At 38.2% G+C, this 19,611-nt stretch overlaps 2 protein-coding genes and 1 long non-coding RNA gene across 8 annotated transcripts; 2 read left to right on the forward strand and 1 right to left on the reverse strand.

The window, feature by feature from the left end:
• Positions 1-344: 344 nt before the first annotated feature.
• Positions 345-7,190, forward strand: LOC107690106 (high mobility group protein HMG-I/HMG-Y-like). Of its 6 annotated transcripts, none has more exons than XM_016488342.1 (5): positions 345-458; positions 1,293-1,452; positions 2,780-2,875; positions 4,194-4,253; positions 5,950-7,190. In XM_016488342.1, exons 2-5 carry the CDS (start codon positions 1,363-1,365, stop codon positions 6,010-6,012), a joined length of 309 nt encoding a protein of 102 aa, XP_016343828.1. In that variant the 5' UTR covers positions 345-458; positions 1,293-1,362; the 3' UTR covers positions 6,013-7,190. The 6 variants fall into 6 exon arrangements, with proteins under 6 accessions (XP_016343828.1, XP_016343831.1, XP_016343826.1 ...); XM_016488345.1 differs by having other exon boundaries at positions 1,346-1,452; positions 2,780-2,879; XM_016488340.1 differs by having other exon boundaries at positions 1,346-1,452.
• Positions 7,191-12,008: 4,818 nt separating this feature from the next.
• Positions 12,009-17,213, reverse strand: LOC107690111 (uncharacterized protein C3orf18-like). The gene is made up of 4 exons (XM_016488348.1): positions 17,083-17,213; positions 16,468-16,493; positions 15,068-15,173; positions 12,009-12,418 (listed from the first exon to the last, which is right to left on the reverse strand). The coding sequence occupies exons 1-4, from the start codon at positions 17,188-17,190 to the stop codon at positions 12,350-12,352; spliced, it is 309 nt and encodes a 102-aa protein (XP_016343834.1). The 5' UTR covers positions 17,191-17,213; the 3' UTR covers positions 12,009-12,349.
• A 12-nt stretch (positions 17,214-17,225) lies between these two features.
• On the forward strand, positions 17,226-18,378 carry LOC107690112 (uncharacterized). The gene is made up of 3 exons (XR_001634402.1): positions 17,226-17,294; positions 17,510-17,515; positions 18,308-18,378. It is a non-coding gene; the product is annotated as an uncharacterized LOC107690112 (long non-coding RNA).
• Positions 18,379-19,611: the final 1,233 nt, after the last annotated feature.

Here is a 19,611-nt window from a genome sequence, read left to right on the forward strand (position 1 = left end):
ATACACACACACAAAGAAAAACAAGTAGATAGAATAGAAAAAATAGAAAGCTAGTGTTTTTTTTTTTTTGTTTTGTTTTTTTAAATAAATAATAATAATAAAAAAAAGATAAATATAGATAAATTAGAATTAAAATAGAATAAAAATAATACTTAAGACCAACTTTTTTTTTTAAAGAGGTGGTCGGTAACAACAAAAACCTGTAACAACATTACAAACAAAAACGGTTGGCTGTGTCTGGCGCCGACGCGATCGTGATTGGCAGGACTCTGCCACCGACGCAGCTGATTGGCTAGTTACAATTCAAACGCACGTCCTCCTGGCTGTCTCCGCCCCTCGTCTATTTCCGGCGTGGAAGACCCCTGAAGCTCCCGAAGGCGGGCGAGTGTGGCTTCATTCATTCGCAGCTCGCGCGGCTCAACGCTTTGGACGCTGTCCTGACCGCTCCTTTTAAAAGGGTAACGTTTTAAATCTCTCTCATTTATTTCAAAGCTAGCTCTAGTAATTTCCATTCTCTGCAAGAACAAAAATAAGAAAACAGGAATAGGAGTGATTAGTTTGTTTTGGGGCACACTCGAACGGGATTAACAAACACTAAACATATTGGCGGGCTCGTGTGGCGCGTTGTTCGTTGTTCGTTGTAACTTATTACTTGCGCAAAGTTACAGTAAGTTAACGCAGTCCACGTCCTTCTCGAAGAAACGTTGTTTTTATATACAGCAAACATCGCAATTCTTTTAAAATTCAACTTTTGGGGGTTTCAAAACAAAGGGCTAAAATCGTTCAGACGACGTTTTACACAAAGCAATGGTCTTACGCTTGGTTTTGGTTTGCTATTTCTATTTTTTTTAATCGATTAAAGCTCTTCGCAGTGTAAACAACAGAATCGTGTTTTCACGCGCTCGGGGATTTAAAAGGGCGCGAATCGCGCGCTGTGTTCGTGTTCCGGTTCGCACTGGATCCGCGGGGTATCCGTAGAAACCGTTCGCCTCTTAGCTTTCTCTTTTAAAGCTCCGCTGCAGCACAGCGAGAACCTACGACGGATTTCAGATCTGCGATTTTAAGGTATTGTCATATTGTTTAAACGGACACGCCGCTACTCAAATATTTTCTTGTTGTAGCCGACATGTGTCGGGTTTGAGTTCGCGCGAGCTCGGGCCTAGCGCGTGTGGTAAACAAACGGGAAGCCGGTCGCTCCGCGCGCTCGTTCATTACGCTCCCTGCGAAGTTAATTTCGACTTTTTACCAAACGAGCGCGTGGTAATTTATTTAAAGTTTTGTGCTTTCACCAGATATCGTGTTTGTTGATCGATTGTGCTTATCGAGCGACTCTGTTTGCATGCAGATTTCCAGTAAAGCGCAATGAGTGATTCCGGCAAGGACACAGCGGCTCCTAAAGAGAAAGACGGAGCGGAGAAGAGAGGACGCGGAAGACCACGGAAACACCCACAGGTAGCGCTCTGCTTCATATGGGCCACTCTGGCTTTCAGTGGGCCGGTATAGTTCATATTGATGAGACCAAAACACTGCCTTTATTTTGTGTTTCTGGCTAAAATTATGCTTGCGTGCGTTTTATTGTTTTGAGGTCTTGCACATGGGCTGAGGACATCCAAACCATTTTTTGGAGTGTGTTACTTAATCTCGTAAAGCTCTTAACCAATAGGCTATATTAAGATCTTTGAATGGTGCATCTTCAACTCGATTGCACACGCTGAACATGTGCAGTGGTCATCTGTAGTGGCAGAATGACCAAGGCCTGTAACATGATCTCTTTAAAGCAGCAGTAACCCACTTACTGTTTCAGCTGCGCACTGATTGGCCGCTGGGAAATGCCAGCATCTGATTGGTTCATCCCGCTGTCAGTCATAGAAACTTTAAACCCAATGCACTCTTGAGGCCCTATTACTCACCCATGTACTCAGAGCCTTTGAGTAGTAATCCATGGCCACCATCATACAACAAGCTGGATTACTTATTAAGCGCCACTGTCTTAGCTTCTTTAGTGTGTGTGTTATTTATATAAAGCCATAGCTCCTTACTACACCACAAAAGAACAAGTACACTAATAATGTGTGCTACAGAAAAAAGCAAACAATCACGCATGTATCTTTTGTAAATTTGTAGGTATTTCATTCTGATTTTTATCCAAGTGGATCACATCTGTTTCACATGCTTAAAGGCAGCAAGGTTAATAGCTCTAGCAGATTTTCAGTTTGTGCATTTGTAAGTGGTTAGTTTCAGAAATTGGTAGGATGCAACTGCTTTTAAGTTAGTTTTTCATCCAAATCTCCCTTTTTTCAGGCTCTGTTTTGTATTGTGTAGTTGTAAAATTGTCAAATGACTGAAAGGCTATACATGTTAACAAGTGTGCTGATCTTTCACACTCTCTTCTCTGTAAATCAAATGACGTAGATGTTAGTCTACATTGACGTGAACTTGGTTTCCTGTCCTTGAGAAGACTGAAGCAGACTTGATATGCATTATTTGCAGTTGGCTTACTCTATCCATTTGCATGAAATATTCTTTACACTGACCCTGAGCGGCTCATTTAACTGGTATGACACTGATAGTTGGCCTGTGGTGGTCTGCAGTGTATTCGGTTCTCTTTTGGCGACCAATGACTGCATGCCACCTGTTGGTCTTAAAGTAGCAACCACTTGTTAACTATGAACAGCAAATGCTTTGTAAGTTATCCACCAGTAGTATGTGGAAACCCACAGTTGACTCAAGTCTGTGCACATATTTTGGTGTTTCTGATTACATATTCTCAATATTCTAGCAGCAGGAGGCAAGTGGATCTCCCACACCGAAGAGACCTAGAGGAAGACCAAAGGGCAGCAAGAACAAGCCAAGCTCCACGGCACATCGGGGCAAAGTGAGTAGACATGTCTCGGTGGTTTTGTGCACAACTACCTCCTGTACAATGTTACCATCAAAGACAAACTGACAAACCTGCATCTGTCTTCCGGCCCGATGAGTTTACACGCTAACAATCAAAAGTTCTTATTGGTGTCTGTGGTTCCATAAAGAACATTTCCACGGAATTGCACAAAGTTCTTTATAGAGGAAGAAGGTTTTTTAGGTCGTCACATAAAGAAAAAGATTCGGTGACACTATTTTAAGGTGTCCTTGTTGCATAAGTTACATGTACTTACTATTATAATAGCAATAAATTATGCATAATTACATGCAAGTAACCCTAAGCCAAACCCTAACCCTATAGTAAGTACATGTAGTTAATTAATATTACTCAGTACTTGAATGTGGAATTACACTGCAACAAGGACACCTTAAAATAGTGTAACCAAAGATTCTTCTAAGAACTATTGTTAACACTATTTTAAGGTGTCATTGTTACATATGTTACATGTACTTACTGTTATAATAACACTTAATTATGAATAATTACATGCAAGTAATCCTAACCATATGGTAAGTACATGTAGTTAATTAGTACTTAAATGTGTTACACCGTAACAAGGAATAGTGTTATAAAATAGTGTAACCAAAGATTCTTCTAAGAACTGTTTACTGAAAGGTTCTTTTTGGAACCTAAAACGGTGGTTCTATGGAATCACTGCAAATCCCCACTTTTGGAACCTTTAATTTTAAGTGTAATTCTGCCCAATTTGCTTTTTTTGCTTCAGTGTAAACATGCTTGTTTACAGTCAAATTCTTGGCTCCTCATTATTATTATTATTATTATTTTTAAATGTGCGACCTGAACAGTCTTCTGTTTTTGTTAGAGCGTGCAGATAAAACCAGTTGCTCAATTCCGGTTAAATCTTTTGACTTCCTGCTGGCTTCCTGTGGCATAGCAGGCGCTGTGCATTGCAGGTGCACTGGCAGCAGTGCAGTCTCTGAGATGATAACCCCGCCCTTCCATCCCCTCCATCTATTGTTATGACAGCTGACCCACCAACCCTTCCCCCCAATATGCACACCACCTCTCCCTTTGTTTGTGTGTGCATGCGCGTGTTGCCGTTTCTCTCGCCCGCTTGTACCAGCTGTCTCTCAGCTCCGGACCAGGTGGCTGGCGAACTGAAGTGCACTGCATGCTGCTCGTGTCCGTTTCCAATATAATAGCCAATGAACTCGCTGCCCCTGGGCTGCCTGCCAGCAAGAGCCCAACAGCGCTCTCTGGTGCTCAACTGCATGCGTAGCACAATGTTTATTCTCTCTTTCTCTTTCAGAAAACGGCAACGGCTTCGGCACCTGCAGGGACGAAACGCCGAGGACGGCCCAAGAAAGCAGTGAGTTTTCATTTGTCTTCCGTTTTGTGTATTTCATGTGCGTTTATAGCGAAAACCGCAAGGCTGAACGGGTGTTTGTGTGGTGGGAAGTTGCCACGGGCAACAACAAAAATATTTGGCTGCTTCTCACGAGGGATTTCTTGCAGTTCTTTCTCCCCCTTCGTTTCTCTTGTAGGTCTTGTTTATAAGAACAGATCAAATATCTTGAAGCCTTTTATTTTGCTGTTAAGTCAGTTTGGCATGTAATCGGGCAGAGCCCAGTGCCGCCCCCCGTTTCCTCGACAGCTCACTGTGTAGTCATCAGCCCCGTGTCTTTGTGCTGCATTCCTCTCACATGAGGCACTGTTCTGGCGCTGGAGTTTAGTTTTCCTCATTCAAACATGTCCGCAGGAATCCGCCGAGTTGAGTCACACAAACCTCTGGCTTTGAGTCACACTACTAGTTATCGTGGCAGTGCCAGGACGTTTCCTCCACTTAGTCATTCAGACTTCGAAAACAGGTGGCTCTGATTTGATTTAGTAGAGTGGATGCTACATGCAAAATGTTGAATATACTTTGTGACCATTGTTTAATGTTTTAAAGGGATAGTTCACCCAAGAATGTACATTTCTGTCATTAATTACTCGCCTTCATGTTGTTCCAAAACCGTAAGACTCTTGTTTGTCTTCGGAACACAAATTAATATTTGATGAACTCCGAGAGCTCTCTGACCCTCCATAGACAGCAAGGGCACTACCACGATCAAGGTCCAGGAACGTAGCATGGGCATCATTAAAACAGTCCATGTGACATCAGGGGTTCAACTGTAATTTTAAGAAGCTACAAGAATGCTTTTCGTGTTTGTTGAATAAAGGCGTTATTTTTGTTTTCTTTGTGCACAAAGTTTTCTTGTAGCTTTGTAAAATTATGGTTGAACCCCTGATGTCACATGGACCGTTTTAACGATGGTGGTAGTTCCCTTGCTGTCTATGAAGGGTCAGAGAGATCTCGGAGTTCATCAAGAATATCTTAATTTGTGTTCCGAAGATGAATGAAGGTCTTGGGGGTGAGTAATTGACAGAATTTTCATTTTTGGGTGAACTATCCCTTTAAGAGGAGTGTTTTCGCATGTCTGCTTTAAGCATTAACACAAATTGTTGGCATCAGTGTCACTGTGAACCCATAGTTACCTAGTGGATTGTTGTACATTAATGGTGCAAGTTATGAGTGAGCAAGTCAGTGACTCTCCGATCATGTTTATCATTTTAACCTTTTATTCTTTCAGATTTGAGATAATAGACTGCAGTTGTCCCACTTGACCCCAAAAATGAAAGAAAATGCTTGCACAAATACAAATGATGCCTATAGTCAGGATAGGGCCATATTTAATAATTGACAAGAATTAAATTGAGGCTGTGAGGGACTGAAGTACAGTGCTTTCAGTAGGTTGTAGTGTTTAATATACAGGTTGTTCAGTGACGATCTCTTTCTGAAAAACTAAGCAAGCAAAAAGTCTGTAATACAGCTTTGAAAGTTGTAAAAATGACATGATCTAGAACCTTTATACAGTGCGTGCCATTGTAAAAACTGCACGTCTGTTAAATTCAACATGGCGTCTAACCCAATTTAAAGGTCCGTTGCATTTTGTTTTATTTTGCATGCAATAATGCAAATGTCACTTCCTTGTCTGACCGTTTGTTGCTGTCTGTCTCTTCAGGAGAAGGAGGAGCAGCCATCTAAGTCCTCTGAGGAAGAAGAGGAGGAGGAAGAGGAACAGTAACTAGCAACTCGTGCTACCTCACAATCCAACATTATTTCTTCCTGTTGACCAGAGCTGGACTGACCCTCCCCATTCCCCCTCTTACACTAGTGCCACCCTCACCCTCCAATTCACCTTTACGCTCTAGCGCACCCTAGCGTCAGGGAGGCTTGCACACTTCATGCGCCTTCTCTGTGTAACACCACTGGAAAAAGACTCAAAATACTGTATGTCCATTCGTGGATGCATGCACACGTGTATGTCTCGCACTCAATGGCTAATTGGTCGAAAGTGTCTGTCATTATACTGGACAAAGATATGCTCTGATGGCGGCTTGACACAAAGCGATTTGCAAAATACTGAAGTTTTCTCTTTTTTTCACAAGCAACCGTTTCAGGCCTTGAGAATTCAAGTTTATTTTTACACGTCTAAATCTAAAATATGGTAGGTTGTGTGAAATTCATGTCGTTATGTACTGGACAAAGGTGAATTGACCTACTCGTTGTTTTTACTTGGGTTGTGTGTGCGTGTGTGGTAACTCTGTCTCCAGTTAAACTCTTAGAATAAAATTAGCGTATTTTTTTTGAGTGCGCATAACCTAGAGGACTTTTAACTTGTAATCAACATCATTGAATGCTTTGTTGTGAAACATTTTTGACTTCCTTTTGTTTGTTTAATAATGCCCTCTGCCGACTTGCCACCATCATGATTTCACTGATACCCGCAATAAATTTACTGGCACGCGAAAGCTAAGTAGTCAGTCTAAGTCTGTTCTCAGTGTAGTTCAGTTTCCTGGATGTGCTAAGGAACAGTTTGCTCGTCTGGCCTGTTCGAAATGTTATGGAGGACGATTGGTTTTAATTGCGGAAATTATTAAATGTTTTACCACCAACTGATCCTTGCTCCAAAAAAGGCACCGCAAATGATTAGACACCAGCAGTGCTTTTAATTGTATCGGCCCCAAACCCGTGAATTACACGCGAACATTTAATCTTTTTTTTATAGAAAATGCTAATCATTCCATTTGCTCGCAAATTCTTTGTGAACTTCCCAGCCGTGTCGCTTCTTCTGTCCCATTACAGTCCACTCAGACGACTTTCACTTGATGTGTTTTAGGTTTTTGTTTCGTTTTCTTCATGGGTTTTTTCTTTCTTTTTTTGACGTGTTAAATTCCATGTCAGGGAACGCTGATCGGTCCAGTGACTACACTAGTGCCACCCTCACCCTCCAATTCACCTTTACGCTCTAGCGCACCCTAGCGTCAGGGAGGCTTGCACACTTCATGCGCCTTCTCTGTGTAACACCACTGGAAAAAGACTCAAAATACTGTATGTCCATTCGTGGATGCATGCACACGTGTATGTCTCGCACTCAATGGCTAATTGGTCGAAAGTGTCTGTCATTATACTGGACAAAGATATGCTCTGATGGCGGCTTGACACCGACTCAGACAGCTTTTGCTTGATGTGTTTTGGGATTTTTGTTTCGTTTTCTTCATGCTTTTTTTTTTCTCTTTTTTTTGACGTGTTAAATTCCATGTCAGGGAACGCTGATCGGTCCAGTGACTGGGTCTCCTCTCAGAACTTAATGCTGCTACTAACATGGTTAATTAAACCCGGAATACTGCAACCAGGTCAGTTCTACTCTGGACTTGACCGTCACGTTCATACCTCACTTTACAACACCCTATGATGGATTACTCTTCTCTTTCTTGACGATGTTCAACTGGTCTTCAGTGCAGCCTTTGGCAAGCGTGTTTGTTTCTGATCCATTTACAGCCGACTCCGGTGTGGGTTTTTTTGTTGCGTTTTTGTTTCGTTTTAAACTAATTTCGCTTACAGCAGTGTGCATCAATGAACAGAAACTGTTTTTCATATATAAACATCTGGACACACCACAGGAATGACTGCATTGGGTCAGAGAGATGCAAAACATATTCACAGACTGTGGTAGAGATATAGGTTTGTGTGTTTTTAGTTTATTTTTCTATACATACTCGTTTGGTGCACTGAATTGACTTTTTGATTTGATATATCATGGACAAAATGATTTGGTGTGGCACCTGAAGGTTAGGGCGTTTTTTTTTTTTGTTTTTCTCTTTCACTCTAAAAACTGCTGGGTTGTTTCAACCCAAATTTGGGTCAAATATGGACTAAACCAACTTTTGGGTTAAAACGGTTGGGTTAGTCCATATTTGACCCAAAGTTGGGTTGAAACAACCCAGCAGTTTTTTTTTTAGTGTTCTCTTTATAATAAACTACATCCTGCTAGTTGCTTAGCCCTGAGCCTGTTTAGTAGATCGTGATGGTACTATGGCTGTTTGACGCAGTGGTTTTTAACATGCCCCTTCAATACTGATGTCTTGGTTTTATGTGCCCGTGCACACAACTGGTTTGGGATCAGTCTTTTCAATGTATACACTCTGCATTTTCTATTGTGGACTGCAGGAATTTATATTCAAAATGGTAATAAAGTTAAGAATTCGTACATATATTTGTGTGGCTGTATTTTTGCTATGAAGTATTACTTTTAACCAACACAAATCCCCACTGTAAGAAATCCTGTGTGTCTAGAAGTGGTGCTATGCGACTAGAAATAAATTGCATCAGATCTTCCTTAACCGTTAACTTCTAAATGGTGATAATGACGTTTTGTCCTTCGCTTGGTTTCCATTTTTGGCCCTGACCACAGACAACTCGGATTGGTCCAAAATCTCCATCTATATGGTTGCATGGACTTTTCACAAAATTTGATGCATTTCTGCTTTAAAAGTTCATCTAGACAATTTTTAAATTAAATGTAAATGAAATGTTTTAAATGTTAAATTAAAATCATGAGTATCTGAGATCATGGAAACATGCGATTGTTTAGCTACCGATATAGATTGCCAAGCAGGTCTGATAAAATGCGGTAAACCTGGTTCTGCAATGCATTGGACAAACCAGAAATCATTTCACACCTATTCCTGCACCCATCTTCATTCACTTTTCCCTGACTTCAACCCCGCTTTCCATACAGTCAACCAGCTCAGTTTCTGATCATTCGTTCTTCCATGTGTTGGTTTTCTAGAGAAACAAAACATAATGACCAAATGCCTCAATATAAGAATAATTAATGTGACCCTGGACCACAAAACCAGTCATAAGGGTCAATTTTTCCAAAATTGAGATTTATACATCACCTGAAAGCTGAATAAGCTTTCCATTGATGTATGGTTTGTTAGGATCGGACAATATTTGGCCGAGATACAACTATTTGAAAATCTGGAATCTGAGGGTGCAAAAAAATCAAAATATTGAGAAAATCGCCTTTAAAGTTGTCCAAATGAAGTTCTTGGCAATGCATATTACTAATAAAAAAATTAAGTTTTGATATATTTACGGTAGAAAATTTACAAAATATCTTCATGGAACATGATCTTTACTTAATATCCTAATGATTTTTGGCATAAAAGAAAAAATAATTTTGACCCATGCAATGTATTTTTGGCTATTGCTACAAATATACCCCAGCGACTTAAGACTGCTTTTGTGCTCCAGGGTCACATTTTAGCACAAGCAGGTCTGTAACACGTCCTGACACCGACTGGCACCAGCTACTATCCTGTGACGTCCGCAGCAGACGGGACAAAAGCCAGTTTGCTATACCTAACATTCACCTAAAGCACTCAGATTTTTATTGTCTGTTTTGGTATTGTGCAGCCACCTTTTTTTTGCATGTGCAACACTTCCGATTCATTAGCTGCGATAGGTAAATAACTCAAAGAAAAACAAAGTGCATTAAATGGTGAAAATGTGCTGTTTATGACTACAATAATTACTTTTTATTATAATTTAATTATAATAATTACTTTTAAGGATATGCACAAAATATTAATCGCTGGACTGGTGTGGATGCTTGTGATGTGTTTATCAGCTGTTTGGACTCTCGTTCTGATGGCACCCATTCACTGTGCTTCGTTTTCAGCAAATTTTCAATTTTGGGTGAATTACTGCTTTAATATGATATGATACCAAATGCCAGTTTGCAGTTTCAAGCAGCATAACGGTTTTTGCACAGCTAAAATAACTACAAGTGGCACAGATTTGTTACAAATGGTTGCAGCTGATATTATGCTAAAAATATGGTGAATACTGTATAGTTGAACACATTTGCTGACAATTACTTGACAGTTTTTGATTGTTTGATTGAAATGTCTGTGTACATTTGTACTCAGGATGCACAGCTACTTTTGGCTGTTAATAAAGGCTGTAAAAAAAGTCAAAAGATAAAAAGCAGTTGAAGGTGTGCTTACAGGGATGAGTTCAATGGGACTAAATGACTGCAGAGGGCCTACAGACGTCACCAGAGAGAAGTCTAGTTTTCACTGGAAGATCCAGTTATGACATTTTGATGCTGAAATTATGTCAAAAAAAAAAAGGTCTAGCTTCCAGTTTCATCTGCATCCAGCTATTTTTAGCTGTACAAAACAGCTCATTTTGCTGCATGATATTTCAAACTGGTGTGTCTTCCCATATTATTTTCATGTATAGTCTTAATTAAGAACGCACTAGTTTGTAGCGCGTAGTAAATTCTAAACCATTTTTAGAATTTACTGCATGCTGTTACTCTTCTCGTTATACATTCACGGAAAATTGCTTATTAGTTGAAAAATAAGGTGGATACATTTTTCACGATAACATCGGTAACATACATTTAGGCAACATATGGGGTGAATTTTCATTTCACGCCGACTTTAAAGGAGACATATTATGCCCCTTTGTACAATATGTAATATAAGTCTCTGGTGTGCCCAGAATGTGTCTGTGAAGTTTCAGCTCAAAATACTCCACAGATCATTTATTATATCATTTTGAAAATGCCTATTTTGAGTGGAAGCAGAAACACGCTGTTTTTCATGCCTGTGTCTTTAAATGCAAATGAGCTGCTGCTCCCCGCCCCCTTTTCCAGAATAGAGCTGCGCCATTACAGCTCGTACCTGCTCGTAACATCTGTTTTGGTTCTGGTTATCATGTTTATCGAGCTGAAATCATGCGTTTTAAACCATATGAGTTTAAACTTTGATATACGGGTTTTCTGAGCGCACACATCCGACGCACACGCACAGAAAGCGGCTGTCACAGCATGTGAGTACTAAACTAAGTTCTCATTCACACACAAGTTTACGTTAAACACACACGAGTTACAAAAACAGTCGGTTATGTCTGTGAAGGTAAACTGCTGGGAAATAAATCGCATGTTTATTTTAGATCTGTGTGGCAGCAGCAATATACAGTAAATAAATCAATAAATCCACTGCTCTGTTGTCTCCTCTGAGGCTGGGACTCTAAACAGTGTTCTGTGCTCGTCTGTGCAGCTAAAGACAGAACAGTTAGCATGTTTTGCTCAAACTTTCGCCATGGCATTAGAGCTGGTTCACCGTTGTCGCTTGCGGAAACACAATAATGGCGCCGTGGGTGTAAACTTACAGATTAAGAGGCAGTAATATTATAATGAGATCCCTTTGCCACGTCACCAAGGGAGCGAAATCTGACGCGCTCGTTTTCTCAGACGCTTGCAGAAAAAGGCTTACCAAAACAAAGTTACTGGGTTAATCTTTTTCACGTTTCCTTGGTTGGTAGATGCACCGGGGACCTGATTATAGCACTTAAAACCTGGAAAAGTCAGATTTTCATGATATGTCACCTTTAAAGGGATAGTTCACCCAAAAATGAAAATTCTGTCATCATTTACTCACCGTCATCTCCAAACTTATAAGTGTTTCCTTCTTATGTGGAGCATAAAATAAGATATTTAATAAAAAAAAGTCCCGTTTTTTTTTCTGTACCATTAAATTCACTTGCTTCCCATGTCGATTGGACTCCAATCCGGCGTTCAGGAAACGAGTGTCGTAACAAGGCGAGTCACTTGACAAACTAGTTTACATAGAGAATGAAAAATAAAACAGATTCTTGAGCGCTCGAGTGCCATTTTAGCAGATCACATTCATGCACACTCAGTAAAACGACCAGCTCTCGTGAGGATTTAATAGCACAGAACATCAGCAGAATATATACAGCTAAAATAAATAAACAACTGTAACACAGAGGCGTATTAACATCCTTCTTGAGTCTTGCTATTCAGACTGCTTCATGAGAACAGACCTGAGGCGAACGATATGATCCCATCGCTTCACTGTAGATTTCTCATGTCCCTAAAGCTCTTCCAGTCTCAGCACTTCAAACAGTGGGAAAATCAGTAGCTTATTGCTCAAAAATGTCCGTCTTGGGAATCTGCAATACAGGACGACGAGACAGTGTTGCGTTATTGACCAGGTTCACAGATTATGTGCAGAATCACCAAAAGTTAAAGCTGATTTTCATGCATCAGGATCCTTCGAGAGCAGGGGTCTGCGCTGCTGATACGTCCTCATCCAACCCTGGACCACCTGGAAATGCAAAAAAAAGAGAAAGGTTTCTCAGACTTCGACGTGGTTTATTACAGTGCTGAACAGGTTTTCCACACAGGCTCGTCTTGACACGCAAGCAACTGGCTGTAAATATGTGGAGATGTGTGTAAATCCACTCGTAGGTTGTTGTCATAGGGCTGAAACATTTAAAATTCCCATTTCTTAAAGGGGTCATATGATGCGATTTCAATTGTTCCTTTCTCTTTGGAGTGTTACAAGCTCTTGGTGCATAAAGAAGATCTGTAAAGTTGCAAAGACTAAAGTCTCAAATCCAAAGAGATATTCTTTATAAAAGTTAAGAGTCAGCCACGCCTACCTAAAACGGCTCGTTCTAACACGCCCCCACATGTCTACGTCACGATGTGGGAAGATTTGCATAACGCCGCCCAAATGTTCACGCAAAGAAAGAAGGGGTAACTTTTATTCTCGCTGTAGTATTGTTGTTATGAACACGAGGATGCATTTTACAAATAATTGTAGTTTTGGTATGTTTTTGATGAAATGCCTCAGTTCCACAAATGATGCTTTTTGGACTGCTTTTATTTTGTTAAAGTATATTGCTTTGAGGTACTTAAAGGGGTCATACGATGCGATTTCAAGTTTTCCTTTCTCTTTGGAGTGTTTTAATCTGTTTGTGCATTTATAAGATCCGTAAAGTTGCAAAGACTAAAGTCTCAAACTCAAAGAGATATTCTTTATAAAAGGTAAGACTTGTCCACGCCTACCTAAAACGGCTCGTTCTAACACGCACCCCCACATGTCTATGTCACTGTGTGGGAAGATTTGCATAACGCTGCCCCAATTGTTCACGCAAAGAAAGAAGGCGTAACTTTTATTCTCGCTGTTGTATTGTTGTTGCCACCGCCATGTTGTGAAGACGCTGTGTGTTTCGTTGTGAAAGTGAAACTACTTTGTTTCCAAAAGAGGACAATATCCGCTTTGTCATGCCTGGAGTTGATCCGTGCTGGTCGCTGAGGGAATACATCAACTTCGCTGTGGATCGCCGGATCGGCTTTCACCGTTGGACGAAGCGGAGTCCAGCCCGGGGTCGTCACATGTGGTTGCCGCAAGCCCTCCGGCCGCCGCTCACTCAAGTCCGCCGCGTGTTTCGTTGTTCAAGCGAAACTACTTTGTTTGGTCTTCCAAAAGAGGACACAACTACAAATCAGTGGTTAAGTTGTGTACCTTAAACCGCATAAACACATTTCATTACACCAAATACACAAAATAATGTTCTTTTTAGCAACGTCATATGGCCCCTTTAAATGTACTTTTCACACCAAAATTAAACATGATACGGTCTTGTCATCATGCCACGTAGCACGTTTAATGTTCAACCTTTTTTACAGTTTCTCTCAGGCACTAAAACAAAGGACATGAATATTTAATGATGCAGGTTTGGTTCAGTTTACCACTGGTTTACTGTTGCTAAACAACTTGCTGTAAACCACTGCACTGTCATTTGCAATGCAGCTAGGAAAAGACTTAGAATAGACTTTTCTGTTAGAATAGAAAAGGCTCCTGTCCAAACTGTTGCTATAAAATTAGATGCAACATTAAGATTTGCACTAATGGAAATAGTCAAAACTGTTCGTTAGAAGGGGGTGTCCCAATACTTTTGGCAATATAGTGAAATGTAATTTATTGCTGTGAAAATAGCATAATATTTTCAGCATCATTACTCCAGTCTCAAGAAACATTTTTGAATATGATCAATATTGAACACAGCTGTACTGCTTCATATTTTTGTGGAGTTCAAGAGAATAGCATTTATTTGAAATAGAAATGTCTTCACTGTCACCTTTGATCAATTTAATGAGTCCTCGCTGAATAAAAGTATTAATATTGGTAGAGAACATTTTAAAGGGATAGTTCACCCAAAAATGAAAATTCTGTCATTAATTACTCACCCTCATGTCGTTCCAAACCCGTAAGACCTTCGTTCATCTTCGGAACACAATTTAAGATATTTTTGATGAAATCTGAGCGCTCTCTGATCCTCCCATAGACAGCAACACAACTGAAATGTTCCCAGGTCCAGAAACGTAGCAAGGACATCGGTAAAATAATCCATGTGATATCAGGGGTTAATCCGCAATTATACGAAGCTACGAGAATACTTTTTGTGCGCAAAAGAAAAAAAAAAAAACGACTTTATTCAACAATTCATCTCCTCCGCATCACCCTGTAGCGCCATTTTGGAGAATATCCGCTGGATGTAAACAGCGTATGCTGTTCTGTGTCAGCTGTGGCACGCGGATACGTTGTTTACGTTCAGATCAAATCACAACAACGTAGGAAACAGATCCTGCGTGACGCAGCTGACACAGAACAGCATACGCTGTTTACATCCAGCGGATATTCTCCAAAATGGCGCTACCTGGGAACATTTCAGTTGTGTTGCTGTCTATGCAGGGTCAGAGAGCTCTCAGATTCCATCAAAAATATCTTAGTGTTCCGAAGATGAACGAAGGAAGGTCTTACGAGTTTGAAACGACACGAGGGCGAGTAATTAATGACAGAATTTTCATTTTTGGGTGAACTATCCCTTTAACATTTGCTTTCAGTATTGCACTGGGAGTCAGCATTAGACATCAGCAGTTTTCATCTCATAACAGGATGGATTACCTTTGTGTCCTCCTCTTTCCAAAGAATGTCCTGTTCTGCCTCGTTCAGCTCTTCGGTTGGGTCATAAGTGTAAACTGGAAGCAGCTGATGCCGCAGTCTATCAATCCTAAAAGTGCAGAGACACACAGGCAGAAAAAAAATGTATTAATTCCCTTCATCATCCACTTACATTATATGAAAAACAGAGGGACAGGCATTCTGCCTAACATCTACTTCTGTGTTACAAAGAAGAAAACAAAGGCTGTATTTATTAAACACAGTAATACAGTGATATACAATTCTCAATCGTTTTCTAATGTAATTTATTCCTGAGAATTTTCAGCATCATTCCTCCAGTCTTCAGTGTCACATGATCCTTCAGAAATCATAATAATATGCTGATTTGCTGCTCAAGAAACATTTCAAATTATAATCAACATTAACGCCAACAATAATAGTAATAATAATAATTATTATTATTATTATTTTGTGTAAATCATGATACAATACCATTCAATAGTTTGAGGTAAGTATTAGATTAAAAGAAAGAAAGAAAAAATGATATTTTATTAGTTTACTAATTCTTAATAGTGCTGTCAAACGATTAATCGCGATCCAAAATAAAAGTTTTAGTTTACATAATATGTGTGTGCTGTGTATATTTATTATGTATATATAAATACACATACATGTACATATTTTCAAAATATATACTGTGTGTATGCATTTATATATTTATATTCTTATATTTTATATTATATATAAATATATTTAATATATAAACATACATATTTTTCTTAAATATATGCATGCGTGTGTTTATATATACATAATAAATATACATAGCACACACATATGTAAACAAAAACGTTTATTTTGGATGCGATTAATCGTGACCACTAATTTTTAATGAAGAGAAATGAATACTTTTATTCAACAAGGATGCATTAAATTGATCAAAAGTGACAGTAAAGACATTCATAATGTTACAAAAGATTTCTATTTCAAATAAAGGCTGTTTTCTGAACTTTCAATTCATCAAAGAATGCATCGCAGTTTCGACAAAAATATTAAGCCGCAAAAACTGCTTTCAACATTGATAATAATAAGAACCATTATTAATACTTAAGCATAAATAAATATATACATTTGATCATAATTATTTCTGAAGAATCACGTGACACTGAAGAAGTAACGATGCTGAATATTCAGCTTTGATCACAGCAATCAATCACAATTTACAATATATTCAAATGAGAAAACTTTTCAATTGTAATATTATTTGACAATATTACAATTTTTTCTACATTTTTGATCAAATAAATGCAGCCTTGGTGTGCAAAAGAGATTTATTTCTAAAAAACTGTAATTATTCCAAACATTTGATATCTTTCAAAGAGTGCTGGAGTATGGTTAATTACCTCCGTTTCCTCTTTATGTACATCACCTATAAAACAAGAAGACACATTAGCATTTTACTACAGTAACATAATGCCTGGAACACATATAAACCAGTTACACCAATTCATAATGTCTGTAAGACTACTTCAGCTGTGGAAGTAAGGAAAAATGCAGCTGACAAGCATTTTGCGCACGCAGTCAAGACACATTCATAAAAGAATAAAGGCCTTTTGTCTTTATGGATGTACTGCTCAATCAAATTACTCCATCATGCGACTTCACATTCTTCCCCAATTGAGCTCACAGACAGACACTGTTAGAATCACCCTGAAGAGACATGCATGCTACCTAGTAAACACTGCTGATGCATGCTACCTATTAAACACTGCTGATGCATGCTACCTAGTCAACACTGTTGATGCATGCTACCTAGTAAACACAGCAGATGCATGCTACCTAGTAAACACTGCTGATGCATGCTACCTAGTAAACACTGCTGATGCATGCTACCTAGTAAACACTGCTGATGCATGCTACCTAGTAAACACTGCTGATGCATGCTACCTAGTAAACACTGCTGATGCATGCTACCTATTAAACACTGCTGCTTTGCTGTTATATATGCCAGCACCTACCACTGCTGCAACAATCCCGAGGGCAGTGATGAGGAAGAAGGGGACCAGCACGTAGCTGACGGCTGCGTCTCCGCTGATGGTGTGAGGGGGGTTAGTGGTGCTGTTCATGGTGTAACACACTCAGACCGGGGCTGTGCTTCTGGCATCTGTTTACTGCTCATCTTCTGCACTCATGTGACTCCCACATGGTCTCTCTGCCTTCACTAATGACTGTCAGATCCAACAGAGTACACTTATTTATGGAATAGGACGCAGACAGGAATGCTGGAAAACAACTAGAAAGTGTTAATCATTTTATTTCAGAGTTGTGTGCACTTTATCTATTAGATCTCTCATATTTACTTTTTTTTGATAGATTATTTACTTGGGCGTATACTTTCTCTTTTACAACACCTTTTAACTGCGCTGGGTGAATCTCACAAAACAGGTTCAGGTCACAGTTCACTTCGAAATTAATTTTTTTTTTTTTAAATTGTGCCAATTTCTTTACAATAATTCCCCTCTTTAATCTTTATTACCATAATGTTTGGATTTTTTTTATTTATTACTTATTTGTAATTTCGTTTACTCTCATTACTGTAATGCAGCAATGTTGTAAAACGTACACAGATTTATTATTATTATTATTTAAATCTGCATTTAAATCAAAGCAGTACAAATAAAATACCATAATATAGTTTTGCAATTTTAAGTAATATATTATTGCAATAATAAAAGTTTTTAGCATTTAATGAGAATTTTGTAGGCCTATTATGGTTATACTATGTGTTTGAGCATATAATGCGGTATTGTTTAACGAACCGTGTAAATACCACGGTTTAGAAATATTATATTCATAATCATATTGTGCTGTCGTACACCAAAGCAGCATGTTTTCTAAAGCAGTTGACACAACAGGACTGTCATCAGTCATTTAATATACAAACTTATATTTATATTAAGGGAAGATAACATTTTGATTTAATACGTCCAGCCAAGGGCCAATATAACGAGAAAGCGTCTATGTTGCACATGACTATGCGGGAAAAACCCGCATCCAGTGGCATTATCTGCTACCATTTGTCTACGTTAGTTGCATTACTATGGTGAGCAGTAATGATAGCCTCAATGTCATCATGATAATTATGAGCGCTAATAGCACTGCTGCGTCTGCTGACTCACGTGAAAGCATCATGACCAGTCAAACTTCACCATCGAGCTGTTAAAGCAAACCCACCTGATCCAGTCAGAAGAGCCGGAGGAGTGTCACTTCACTATAAGCAGACTCCAAATCCAGTTATTATAACACAAGTCCTGAGTTTTGTCTGACATTAAAGCGCCACTGTCAGTGTTTACGGAAAGCAAGTCCAGCAGTGAAAACGAAACGACGACGGTGGAGCTGGAGGAGGAGCTACACTGTTCCCAATGAACGCTACGAACAGCAGATGTCGCCACTGCATTATCATATCATATAATATATCATAATATATCATATCACAATATATCACATCATATCATAATATATCATATCTTATCTTAATATATCATATCACAATATATCACATCATATCATAATACATCATATCATAATATATCATATCACAATATATCACATCATATCATAATATATCATATCTTATCGTAATATATCACAATATATCACATCATATCATAATATATCACATCATATAATATATCATATCACAATATATCACATCATATAATATATCATATCTTATCGTAATATATCATATCATATCACAATATATCACATCATATCATAATATATCATATCTTATCATAATATATCTTATCTTATAATATATCATATCATAATATATCACAATATATCACATCATATCATAATATATCATATCTTATCGTAATATATATCATATCACAATATATCATCACATCATATCATAATATATCATATCATAATATATCATATCTTATTATAATATATCATATCTTATCTTATAATATATCATATCATAATATATCATATCATATCACAATATAATCACATCACAATATATCACACCATATCATAATATATCATATCACAATATATCACACCATATCATAATATATCATATCTTATCATAATATATCATATCAATCATAATATATCATATATCATATCACAATATATCACATCATATCACAGTATATCACATCATATCATAATATATCATATCTTATCGTAATATATCATATCATATCACAATATATCTATCAATCAATATATCACACCATATCATAATATATCATATCACAATATATCACATCATATCATAATATATCATATCTTATCATAATATATAATATCTTATCAATCATATAATATCAATCATAATATATCATATCATAATATATCATATCACAATATATCATATCATATCAATCATATAATATCATATCAATCAAATCATAATATATCATATCTATCAAGAAGAAATGTTAGTTTATCTTGTGTAATTTTTGCTTATTAGTATGGTTGAATTGGATCATCGAAGGTCAGCAGCAAATTGGTTAATAAAATGGGAT

Source organism: Sinocyclocheilus anshuiensis, unplaced genomic scaffold (genome assembly GCF_001515605.1).
Source record: "Sinocyclocheilus anshuiensis isolate Anshui unplaced genomic scaffold, SAMN03320099.WGS_v1.1 scaffold2207, whole genome shotgun sequence".
In the NCBI taxonomy this organism is placed as follows: Eukaryota; Metazoa; Chordata; class Actinopteri; order Cypriniformes; family Cyprinidae; genus Sinocyclocheilus; species Sinocyclocheilus anshuiensis.